We start from the raw sequence: 13,309 nt of genomic DNA, 5'->3' as shown, positions 1-13,309 counted from the left end.
ATGTTTTGTTTACTTTTGTGAGCAAAAAATGTGACAGAATTTAATATGCCAAAGAGAACAACTTTCAAGTAGTGAACTATTTCCAAAAGCTTTTTTTTTCCACAGAGAGGAATGCTTTCATTCTCAAAAGACGACTACTACTATATATCATATATCCACATCATAAAAACTTAAATAAAAAAAGAAAAGGGATGATCTCTCTCTCCCCCCATTCCTTAAAAATGTGTATTATTAGCATAAGCGGGAAAGTGGAGGTTTGAATTCTCCCCCCCCCCCCAGTTCAAAGACCTTGTATCCCCTTATGGTGGTGAGGGAGTGTGTATATCCATTATCCTAACGAATGTACAACGTCAGAAATAAGTGTTTTTGTGTTTCAGAAATTTATTGTCATATAGTGCAGGAGTCCTCAATTTACTCTGCGTGTAACCAAGAGAGTCCTTCAGCATGTGTATGATATTTGAAAAACAAAAATGTGTAGACAGTTTATTGTATGTTTCTAATTTGCCTTATATGTCACTTATTTTATTACTTTTATTTTGTCACGGATATATCAACTAATAATTTACACTGAATACAAGCAAATGTTAGATTTTTAACTGCTCACATACATAATCTGGATGTCTGTTGAATTTTTTTTCAACTGGAGACTTTTTTTTCCTTACCCAGAGTTTGACTGTACTATGTTACATATTATTTTGATATCTAAATTTGTGTTTGCTCTAGTATCACTAATGCAGGAATTGATTAGTTTTCATCATAGCATTTGCCTAGGTCAGTGTTTCTCAAAGTGTGTGTTGCAGCATCTAGGCGCATCACTAACTTTTGTCAAGGGTGTCGTGACAAGCTGTAGATATTGATTTGTGTGCCTATTTATGCTTTGAAGGGGTTTTTTTATAAATGCAAAAATACATATGAAACTATTCTAGGGAGCCACAGATAAACCATGAATTGAGCAAAACGGAGCCGCACTCCATAAAATTTGGTGAATCACTGACCTAGGTGGACATTCTAGGATTGAGAAATTGATATAAAAGATATTGAAAATTAGATCCGAGTACAATAGGACCTCTCAAATCTGGATGGACCCATAATCCAAACACTTCAGCTAAATTTTTTTTTCAACTGGAGATATTTGATGTTTTACCTAAATTTTTTTTCTGCATTTTCTAATACATCAGCCATTTTATTTTATTTTTTTTTGTACTATTTATTGTTGGTGTCCACTGCGATTTTCAGGCTTCTGGGAAACAGTGATGAAAACTTTGTCCTCAACAAATTTGATTAGTCAAAAATGTCAACTTTGATCAAAAGAACACTTTTCTCTCTTCATTACATTACTCAGTGCTGTGCAGTTAACCTTAGTGTTTTAGAACTCGTATGGTGCTCTATTTTTTCTGTGATCATCTACGTGAATTTCCGGACATGCTGAAAACGTCAAGTGATATGACAGGTACATGCTGCAAATGGAAAATCATGCTTTATATATATATGTGTGAGAAAGTTGAACTTTTAAAAAGTTAGAACATATATATATATATATATATGAAACACCCTCCAGTACAAATATTGTATGGAGAACATGGAAAATTCACTGTTCAAAACCTTCAGAAACAAAAAAAAAACCATTCAGTTCTTTTAGGATCCGAGCAATGACTGCAAAAACTGACTGAAAAGGGAAAAAGGAAAAAACTGCAAAAACAGAAAAAATACTTTTTTCTATGGATAACTAGTAACAATATGCAAATTAGAAATTATGGTTTTAATTAAATTATCTGTTTTATCTTCTCTGATTCTTCAATTTTTTTTCGAAGGAAAATATGAATCAAAGTACTCAAAGAGATATGCTACTGCTTTAAAGTTTTCAAAGACCGGTTGGAATCAGTAGGGGGTGGTAAGTCAATGGGAAGAATTTAGTACGAAGCTGTCCTCTGTTTTGCACGACGTCACACCCTTTGTTCGAAAAAAGCGTGTTTGTACATCACACCCTCTATGGGTCACGGATAGCGTGCGGAACCTTTATCTTGAAAAGAAAAAAACATTCAGAGAGTATAAAAGTGGACGTGGTGACCTATCATTGTTTACTGATAAAAGAAGACTGTTGAAGAAAGCGATAAGGGATAGTGAAAAGGAAGTTGAATCTAGGTTGGCAGATAACATTGGCTCTGACCCAAAATCATTTTTTCGATACGTCAATAATGGATGTAAGGGGACAGTTGGCCCCCTCTCGATAGGAGGCTCTAAGGTAGAGAGCAATGTAGGCATGTGTAGTGCTTTCAATGACTTTTTCACGTCGGTTTTTAATGGAGATAATGATATTCAATATACGGGTGTTGCATGGGGTAATAAAACCCTCAACGATATTCAAGTAGAAGACGTGGAGGTCCTATCTTCTAAGAAATGTATGTGCAAGCAAAGCACCAGGACCAGATGATATCTATCCCAGGGTTCTCAGGGAAGGTGCTAATGAATTGTTGGGGCCAGTCGCACAGATATACAGGAGTAGTGTTGCTGAGGGTATCGTCCCGAGAGATTGGAAACTGGCTAACGTTGTTCCGATATTTAAGAAGGGTAGTAGAGAAGTGGTGTCTAATTATCGTCCAGTGAGTTTGAAGAGTCCCTCTCGAAAATTTTGGAAATTATCATCAAAAGGCAGTTTGTGAAGTGGATAGACGAGAATAATGTATTGTCGGATAATCAGCATGGGTTCAGGAAGGGGAAGTCATGTGTAACTAACCTCCTTTGCTTCTATGATTACGTGACTAAGGCTTTGGGTAAGAGCAAAAATGTCGACGTTGTTTACCTTGATTTCCAGAAGGCATTCGATTGGGTCCAACATGGCAAACTCTTGAAGCGTTTACACGAGATTGGAATAGGGGGCAACTTGCTGAATTGGATAGAATCGTGGTTAAGAGATAGGTCGCAACGAGTTATGGTGAACGGGGAATTCTCTGGTTGGACAGACATCACAAGTGGAGTTCCTCAGGGAAGTGTCCTTGGCCCCATACTTTTTTCACTTTTTATCGACAAACTCGATCAGGGTATCGATGGAATTACTAGCAAATTCGCAGATGATGTGAAGCTAATGGGGGTAATCGGGAATGAAAGCGATAGGGAGTTGCTCCAGACCAACTTAAACAAGATTGCAGCATGGGCAAATGAATGGAGCATGACGTTTAGTGTAGATAAGTGCATGGTCGCTCATTTTGGTTCGAACAACCCATGGTTCTCTTACGAGTTGAATGGTGTCACTATCCCGGATGCAACTAGAGTCACCGATTTGGGAATTCTCATTGCCGAGAGACTTAAGTTTTCTGAACATTGTTCAGCGGTTGTCAAAAAAGCAAATAGAATGCTTGGTCTCATTTTCAAAAAGGTCTCTTCGCGTTCTCCTAAAGTCATTCTTCCGCTTTTTCGAGGCTTAGTTCGTCCTGGACTGGAGTATGCTGTAAGGTTTTGGAGACCATACCTACAGAGGGACATAGACTTGATTGAAGGGGTGCAGAGAAGAGCTACGCATGTCCTTATTGGCACACAGGGCTTGAGTTATGAAGAGAGACTTCATTTTTTGAATATGTTTACATTGGATGAACGCAGGTGTCGAGGAGATATGATCGAAGTGTTCAAAATTTTCAATGGGATGGATAGGATGGACCATGAACTTTTAGTACACCGCCAATCAACTGCTTTTACAAGGGGACACCAGTATCGATTGGTGAGGGACAATGCAAGGTTATGGTGTCGCAGGGAATTTTTCTCTAATAGGGTTGTTAATAAATGGAATAGCTTACCCCCGGAGGTAGTAAATTGTAACACAATTGACACGTTTAAAAAGAAATACGATAAACATGTTGGGGTAAATCGAGAAGCTATCCATTCTTAGAATAAGACAACCATAAGTATTCTTTATGGGCATTGTATAATATTTTATCATGTGTATATATTGTTTATAATTTGTGTCAATTGCATTTTTAATTGGGTTGCTGTATTTTTGAAACATATGACATCCATATTTTTATGGGTATCTTTTTATCAGCCACCTCGTTGGGCATTTTGCCTGTTGTGGCGTTGTATTTGTATTTGTATTTAAATATGGACACTTGGGAATAAACATTGGATCCATAATCTGGAATCATGTAGGTCCCGAGGAGTTCAGATTTGAGAGATCTTTCTGTACTTTGCCAACAAAAGTATAATCATAAATGTCACTTTCTGATTTGTTTCAAAGAGCATCAAAGTTTTGTTAGAAAAAATACAGAAATACAAACCTTCCATTGACTTCTGTGATAGATACTCTATCAGATGATGTGATGTCGGTTTTTTTCTTTCTAGTGGATTCATCACCATGTCTTTCTGAACTTATCGGCTTATCACTGATGCTAAGATCTGCAACCAAAAAAAGAGGAAGATGGGAGAAGATGACATTATGATAAGATGAATGGCATCATGAAGATGATGTCATGATAAGATGACATCACTCATAAATGAAGAAAAGAAGCATATTTAAAACAAATCTATTGGCATCGTGAATCGAGTGTAAAATGCATTGCGTACTTCCAACTTGTCCAATAGCTTCAAAGATTGCCCGAAGTTGAGACTTGGTTAATGTGACAACATCATCATTTTGTGCAGTGGTTCGTGATGATCTGTTTCCACTATAGCTATCAGGTTTAACTTCAGCAACTGGCACTTGCTTCCTCTCTTCCTCTCCAGGATGTACCATGACACTCAGTCACAGGGACCGGCCATTTCGGTTTTGTTGTATGAGCAGATGTGCAAAACAGTATATCAAATCTGAAAAGAAATTCATTAACGCCATCATATACCTTGTTTGAAATATAAGAAAGAATGAGGGCAAAAACTAGCACTTCTAAGTCACATTTCTCTCTTAAGAAATTGCTTGTGTCAAATGTAATGGTTGATTTTGTTTAATCAATTAATGCTTATGTTTTCACAAACTGATGAACCCTTTAAGAAGAATTGACAAGATATTGCACTCTACTTAAAAGCTTCCTATTTTAGCATTGTGACAAGCCCATATATTTTGCAAAGTTGATTTTTCAATGGAACACTTTTCCCCTATACCTCTTAATTTGCACCTGATGAAAATTGGAAGAAAGCCTACTTCATTAAGAAAGATATGACATTTTGAATGGGGTTTAGTTATTTCAGCTGTGCCGCTTAAATGTTTAGAAAAACACGGTAAATAACTTTCTCCAGTTTATACCACGCCTTTTCAAAAAAATGAATTTTATATTATTTTTCCACTATGGAAATATCAATGTTGAAACCCACAGATGATTGGGCATGATATGAGCACCTGGACACTGCCACCCGACTTATCTCGTTACCAGACTTATTGCCCCCCCCCCCCCCCCCCGTCTCTTTGTAGGGCAGTGGTTAGTGCACTCTTCTCAATATTTACAAATGGGCGGTAAAATTTATAGAACTTATCAAGATTTCTCACTGCGCAACTTTGAGGCTGTGTCACACCCCTGCTTCTGAAGTGACACAGCACAAAAGTTTTAATCTACTAATATCACACTGTTTATGATTCTAGCACATGCATTTCTGTTACCATCAAAAACAATATTACTCATTATTGCTGTATTTATATTGAAACCTCTACACAGTTATACCTCAGCTTACAAATTTTTCAGGTGACAACGTTTTTTTTTTCTTTCTTTCAAGGTTTTTCTGCCACGGCTAACAAATACAGATTGGACTAATAAACACTTTAGTTGATATGAATGCCTGTGCTAATGTAAACAGCCACATCATAAGCTGCATTTTTGTGCCAATCATCATCAGAATTATGGTCACTTGAGCCCGATTCATTTATTTCTACCTTGGAATAACTTCCCAGAGTCATCTCTCTTTGTCTTTAAGCGTTTTGAGCCATTTCATGTAAAATGAATGATTAACAAATTACAAAAAAAAGATTTGGCTACTAAAAATTTATTCTGGAGCCTAGCATTTTTTTCAGAGAAAAACATGTCAAAAAATATTTCAAATTTTCCAGGAGAGCAACCCCTTTCTATATTGATAGACATGCTGACATGAATTTTGAAAATTTTGTGTCATCCTCACCCTAATTTAGCAACCACATATAGAAAATTTTAGGTGCCAATTTCAATTTATTTAGTGGCCATGGTGACCTGGTGCCTGGGATTTGTCCAGTCCTGGATAAAACTAAGAGAAAATGTATTTAAAAAGAAACGATGCCGTATTAACTTGAATAGTTTCAGCGCAATATGGTAAGACTCTTACATCTAGACATTCCAGGAACTGATCTTTTCCATCTGCATGTATGTGAGTGAAGTTAGCTGACTATATTGCATAGTACATCACCTCACACACTTTTTTTTTACACTATGACTCACAAACCTGATTGCATAGTGTACATAGTGTAAAATTAAAAAACATTCAGTTTTTCATCTTCCTTTAAATTCTCCTTCATCCAGTGGCGTCGGAGCCGGGGGTGCTGTGGGTGCTCGAGCACCCACGGAAGTTTGTAGAACGGGTTCGAGCACCCACAGAATTGATTCAAAAATCGAAATTTCCTGCATGAATCTCAAGACGGGCACCCACAGGTTCGAAACACTTCCGACGCCCCTGCCTTCATCCAATTGGATAAAGTTGTTTATCTCAGCTTTTTGTCACTATTTGCTTTTTTTGTGGTGCTTTTTGGTGTTTTGTAAAAATTACTTTGAAATTTTGGTAGGTTCTTAGAATGAAATCAACAATTTTTCGTAGCAAACTATAGAAAATTATGTTTCAGCTAAAGAATGCTATTTCAGAATGAATTATCTTTGTTAGCAAAGGTATCACTTTACAACGATACTCAAGGAACCAAATAAACATATTGTCGCCTTATAATGAAAACATCGTACATTAATTTTTTTCGAAAATGACTCTTTCACAGTTTTAAATTGAGAACATCATATCTCACCTATTACAACTTTAAAAAAATTACAATGATCTGCTCGCTATAGAGAAAAAAATTAACCTATTCTAAGCATTATTCAATGGGACTTCCCATCCTTTTTTGCTCTTCTTGTGAAGTTGATAATTTTTTATGTACAAGGTTTTTATCATAAGGTGACGATATTGTTAACCTGCCAGTCATGTGGGAAATGTGCTGGACTGTCATCATGAGGATCCAGATTCGAACCATGTTCATGGCACAGTGGTGGTTGACTAAAGTTTGTTTTCTGCGGTTTTCTAATTTCAAAGCGTGAATGTGAGCCGATTTCCATTTAAAAAATGGCCATAGAGAGCAGAAGATTTATAACACAGTGCTTACATAACATGAAAATTCAATCATTTGTGCCATCTTCATTTCAAGATATGCAAGACAGATGGCAGCACCAGCAAGAATGCAAATCACATATATACTTAGAACATACATTCTGGCATGTACCAATTCATTAGAAACGCCATAGAAAAATGTGTATGAGTTACATAAGATTTATCATCATGGATGGCACATACAGTGAAACCTTGATATAATGATACTCTGCGGATCCAAAAAAAATATTGTTGTAGACGAACTATCGTTACATCGAGAGGCAACATTACCATCACACACTACAAAATTTTTGCTGTTCTTGCCATGTCTTCTAAGTTGGCATGGTTAGTACCACCAGCAAATGCATTTTTTAGCATTTATTCATAGCAAAAAATTGTAATTAACTGATTAATTAATAAAGTCAAGTTGGATGTTTTTCCCCGTAAAGAAGTTTACTGCATAACACTTTTGTATACTACTCGAAAAGTCACTACTACAGCAACGTGTGTACTACTATGGCAACTTCATTAACACATTAAAGGGGCTGGTTGCACATAAACTTGAATGTCATTTAGAAATCCTCAGAAGAACAAAAACTGTTCAGGAATTTAGAAATGAAAAGCAATTTTTAGCAAAATATGAAATATCATTGAAGGAATTTTGAAATTCCTTCAAAAAAATCATTATACAGGGATTTGTCATAGTAAAATATATTGTTGTAATGATATCTTGGGCCAGGGATTCTCAAACTGTGTGCCACCAACCTATGTCACGGGTGCCGCAGAGGCTTTTCATTCTAAAACTATTCTCGGTTATACTGCTTTGGGGAGCCGTGGATAAGTGTTGACTAGAGAAAGGGGCCCCACAGATGAAAAAAAGTCTGACAACTCTTGCTATGGGTAATTCCTAGCAAGATTTGAAAAATTATCCTTGAAGAGAGATTTATCATTATATCGAGTATCGTCTTAGTGATGTTTCACCATATATCAACACTATGAAAATTGCATTGGGACCAGAGATCAATATTGTTACATAGGCAATTATTGTAATAGAATTCTTCAATGCCCTATAAACATAGATTGCAGCTAATAATAGTTGTTTAACCACATCAAAAATGAAGTTAAGAGTATGAACAGTATAATATCATGGGATGAAAACTAAATCATGAGTTGTGTCAGAAGTGGGGGGGAGAGGATAAGGGCCGCCACTAGATACTTTATCTGTGAGAGCAAGCGCCACTCTTTGCAGCACGTGTATGTGGAAGGAGCATTTAAAGCATACTTTCCCAAACTTTTTGTTCCATCTTCCTCGCCCTTCTTCCTCAAAAAATTTCTTTCTCATCACCCATTCCCCCCCCCCCCCACAAATCAAGCACCCATAGGATCCCCATACTAAGTCCATAGCTGCTACCGCCCCGCCCCCCCCCCCTGAACCACTTTGGAAAACACTGATTTGAAGGGTGAATTTGGTGGCCCTCTAGTCCAGAGCCCGGGCACCATACCCACATGCCGGCCCCGGTACCGGATAGGTCTCTACTAGCTCTGATCAGCGGGATTTTATTGTATAAATGCAGTCTATTTCCATTGTTAACATAACGAATATTTTTTCGAGACTTCATAAATATTCAAAGATAAGCAACGGGGAGGTATAATTGCTTAGCTTTCATCAAAGTTAAACAAAAAAAAACAACCTAAATCGAAACTAAACTCACGAGAAAGATTATTGGGAAATAAATATCGACATTTATATTGATGAGTTAACTCATTGCAACACAACACGGCGGCATTTCAAGAACGTAATTTCCCATCAATGAAAAGATTGATAACAGCACAGCTGATATGTTTACAAAAATTTCTCAGGACGGCTTTGACAGCTAGAACGTGGCGTCATTTCCCAGAGAGATAAAAAAAAAAATCGATCGACTCCAGAAAGGAAAAACTCGTCAATTTGTTATTTATTATTACCTTTCAATTTTAAATATTAGAAATAAAAAATACGACGCAACATAGAAAAAGATAGGCCCAGCATATTTCTTTGAGGGAGAAATACGGGACATCGGGATTCCAAGTACGGGACATTGCTGATTATTGCCAAAAATAATGCCAAAATCGAGCAAAGTTGCCAAATATTGCTTAAGTATCTGAAAAATCGCTAATACTGGGAAATCAAGTACAGTCAAACCCCGTTAGTGCGTCACCCGGTTAACACGTCACTCCGCTTACTGGATCACTTTTTGGAAGTCTCAATTATCCTCAGGCACGAATTGGCACAGCTATGGCTTACTCCGTTTAACGAGTCACTCCACTTATCAAGTCATATTTTTGCTCTCCCAAGAGTGACTCATTAACGAGGTTTGACTGTACTACCGCGAATTGCAGTGGATTAAAACGAAATTCTACTGAATAAAATGTTCAACACCACAAATGTGTGAGATGAATATGTATTCTTATTTATATAGTAATAGTTAGATGGTTTGAAGTGGTATAAATGGTCAACAATCCTCATTTTGAAAAAATAAGGTTCTTTATTTGAATTATTGTATATTACAGTAGCCACAGCTTATAAGAAACACTGATGGTTATAAGAATCAACCGCTTATAAGAATGAAATCGACAAAACGAAAACCAAATGTTATTTTAACGTAGGAAAATAATCGGTTATAAGAATCAGATTTCCGCTTATATAAATCCAAAAAAAAATTCTCAAAAACTGCCACTGTTTATCCCAGTAGTAGGAACTTGTAAAATATTTCTGTCACTCACAAATTTATTTTTGAGGACCACTTATTGTCACTCTTACCGTTATAATAATCGTCCTATATTGATTGCCTCCACTCCCCAGGGCCGTCTTAAGAGCATCATGATCACCCCTCGGGTCAAGCGAGTTTTCTGAGGCCCTACCTGGCTGAAAATGTTTGCTTACAAATTTACATGCTTACTTTCGAAAATTTCAATTAGATCTCATTTTGGCGGGCCCCTCCCTTCTTCTCTAGAGGCCCCGGGCCGTGCCCGGGTGGGTGTATGTGTTAAGACGACCCTTCCCCCTCCAAACAGTGAGGATTACAGCTTTGTAGTAAAGTAAGCTTCCATAAATGACAGACAGAGTCACAACTAGGTAGGGGAGTAGACGGGTCTGATGCCCGGGGAGCTGGACTAGAATAGAGGGCCCCGAATTGCAGCTCATTATACGTTATACCAGTACAGTTACTGTGTACAGGGGTGGGAAGTGACTAAGTCCATTTCGGAGCAGCTTTGGAGCAGCAAAATTCAGGATTTGGAGCAGTTGTGGAGCAGCAAATTCGGGATTTGGAGCAATTTTGGAGCAGCAAAATTTGGGATTCGGAGCAGATATTTATAAATTGGAGCAGTGAAATTAACAAACAAGAATATTTTCGTTAACCCTCAACCCTTTTCAAAACAAAACTGCACTGTCTTTTGTTATCAAACATCTTTTCGTCAGCTTAATTTTTGTTTTTGGTGTTTTAGGCTTTTGACACCTTGTTTGAAAGAGCGGCTGTCATAAAATGTTTTGCACCCGTCTATTTAAGATGATTTTTGCTTACTGAGGGCACTATTTGCTGCCTTGAACAGCGGCACTTCAAATGAGCTAAAAAAATTTTATAAGTTTTTAATTTTTTTATACATGGAAAGAAATTGTTGCAAAATGGGAGAGAATTTCGGAAGAATCAACTCGATGTTTGGCGATTCAGCACTCATTATCTGGCAAGATTGGCGATCTGACACTCGCTATTTGGCGAGATTGACTATTTAACTCTCGTTATTTGGCGATATTGGCGATTTAACGCTCGTTATTCGGCAACATTGGCGATTTAACGCTCGTTATTCGGCAAAGTTTCTAAACTAACATTCGTAATTCGGCGGACATGCGCTTTTTACTCCCGGAATGAAAATGTTTTGCACGAAACATCGAGATTTAACACATGACAATCGACTACAGTAATTTCTGCTGCTTCCAGTGACGACTTTTTTTTTAAAACGGAAACACTCGAATTTGCACTTTAAAGCTGAAAGGCATTGCAAACCATCTTCAGTTAAACGATCACGGACAATATCGGAGTTTCGCGATGGAAAGCCCGATCAGGGGCCGATAGTCCAAGGCGATAGTTTAAGTATAGTGGAATAAAACACGCTCTTTCTCGTAAAGAAACGTTTCGTGGCTAGCAGGAACAAAGATTTTTTGGCGTCCTTTCCGAAATTCCGGGCATACTGAAGCGAAATTCGCTATTTGGCGCAGAAAAATGCGAAAATACGCTATTGGAGCAGGATGGCGCAAGATATTAGTTTTGGCGCAGTGCGGCGCAATTGGCGCAGAGTTCCCACCCCTGTGTGTAACATTTTCGTCGGTTTACATTAACAACGAACGATGTCCAACAATCACGATATGCTGTGGATATTCAAACTGATTTAAAATTTTAGGAATTAAAATTTTTTATATTTAATAAGAAATTAATAAGGGTGTCTTTTTTACTTCAAAAACATCATAATCTTGGCTTAAGGCTCCTCCCCTCCTCCCCACTCCTTGCGTACTCCAATGGTAACTATACAGGAGCAACAGAAAAAAAAACCAAATCAAGATATAAGAATCAACCGCTTGTAAGAATCAAATGATTGAACAAAACGTGATTCTTATAAGTGGTGGCTGCTGTATTATCATAGGTTTCCATGTTAAAAAAAATTTTATTTCACATTAAAGGCGAACTATTAAAGCTGAGACTTGGCTCATTTTTTCTTTGAACAGTTCAGAGCGTTTAGTTTTCATTTCTGGACTTGGAATAATTATTGAAAGTGTGACTTAAAGCACTGTAATCAAGACCGTAACAAGGATTATTGCCACCCGTGGCAAACAGGATTCAGCCGCCCGAAGCGAAGATTATTTTGCCGCCCCTACAACTTTAAAATTCGATAATTTTGTAATGGTGATTTTTGTTCGTAGCCGGTCAATTTGTCGCACTCAACTTGTCGCGCTCAACTCGTCGCGCATCAATTTGTCGCAGTGCCAATTCGTCGCGGTACAAATTCGTCGCAGAGCCAATTCGTCGCGATACAAATTCGTCGCGGTACAAATTCGTCGCAGAGCCAATTCGTCGCGGTACAAATTCGTCGCAGAGCCAATTCATCGCGGTACAAATTCGTCGCAGAGCCAATTCGTCGCGGTACAAATTCGTCGCAGAGCCAATTCGTCGCGGTACAAATTCGTCGCAGTGACAATTTGTCGTGTAACCAATTCGTCGGGACGTCAATTTATCGCAGTCAACTCGTCACGCGATCTGTATGTAGGTTTTTTGTCACATACGTGAAAAAATAAACATGAAGAAAAGTTTTTTTCCATCAAGAAATGCACACAGTTTACTAATTTTTTTTTTTTTTTTTTGTCATTTCGAAAAAAATCATCGAAACTACATCGAAATTAAAATTGCAATTGATATTAATGTTTTATTATTCAATTATTGTAAATGTTAAAAAAATCATTTTTTCTATGATAAAATTTTAAAATTCTGTAAAAAAATGTCGGTGTTTATGATATTCCCCAAATTACAGTACAGCGGAGGCTCTCTTTAAGTGTAAACTTGTATCTGTCCCATGTGGACTCGAGACTCCCACCAACATTAACCACTACAGTACCTCCACAAGAACCTGAAATAATTAATAATTTAATTTAATTAACATTTCATTTTCACCGGATAAGCCACACTTGTCGCTTTCTCTCGAGATTTCCATTACTCGTAGCGAGGGGAGTTGGGGCGCACACCGAGATGATAAATTGCGATCACATACATTTTCAAAATTTAATTTGCACCGGATAAGTTGCTCAAGTTAAAAACTCAAAAAATCCAACCAATAAAGTTCATAGGTTACATTCGAGCAAATGCAACCGATAATCTTATTGGTTGAATTTTTCAAGTTTTATAAAAGGACTTTTAGAACACTTTCATAGTGTAATGCTAGCCTTAGATATATTGTCGGTAAAAAATTCCTCAAAGATGTATTCTCTACATGGCAG

At 37.4% G+C, this 13,309-nt stretch overlaps 1 protein-coding gene across 6 annotated transcripts in view; it reads right to left on the bottom strand.

The window, feature by feature from the left end:
• Positions 1–13,309, bottom strand: part of LOC149075916 (uncharacterized) — a 54,539-nt gene that overhangs the window by 24,129 nt on the left and 17,101 nt on the right. For 2 of the 6 annotated variants that reach the window (XM_089243422.1, XM_089243426.1), the window contains exons 1-3: positions 9,000–9,119; positions 4,552–4,791; positions 4,266–4,383 (exon numbers count right to left, since the gene is read on the bottom strand). In XM_089243422.1, the coding sequence (XP_089099548.1) occupies positions 4,266–4,383; positions 4,552–4,720 (287 nt within the window). In that variant the 5' untranslated portion in view covers positions 4,721–4,791; positions 9,000–9,119. Of the gene's footprint in view, positions 1–4,265; positions 4,384–4,551; positions 4,792–8,999; positions 9,204–13,309 lie in introns of those variants that run through there. The other 4 variants (XM_089243428.1, XM_089243427.1, XM_089243425.1 and 1 more) reach the window with 4 other exon arrangements.

The sequence above is a fragment of the Pholcus phalangioides genome, unplaced genomic scaffold, assembly GCF_987345545.1.
Source record: "Pholcus phalangioides strain wild (caught in Gottingen) unplaced genomic scaffold, Ppha-v1.0 ptg000015l_1, whole genome shotgun sequence".
Classification (NCBI taxonomy): domain Eukaryota; kingdom Metazoa; phylum Arthropoda; class Arachnida; order Araneae; family Pholcidae; genus Pholcus; species Pholcus phalangioides.
Note: the sequence above shows the minus strand (reverse complement) of the source record. Positions and strands in the feature narration are given on the sequence as shown.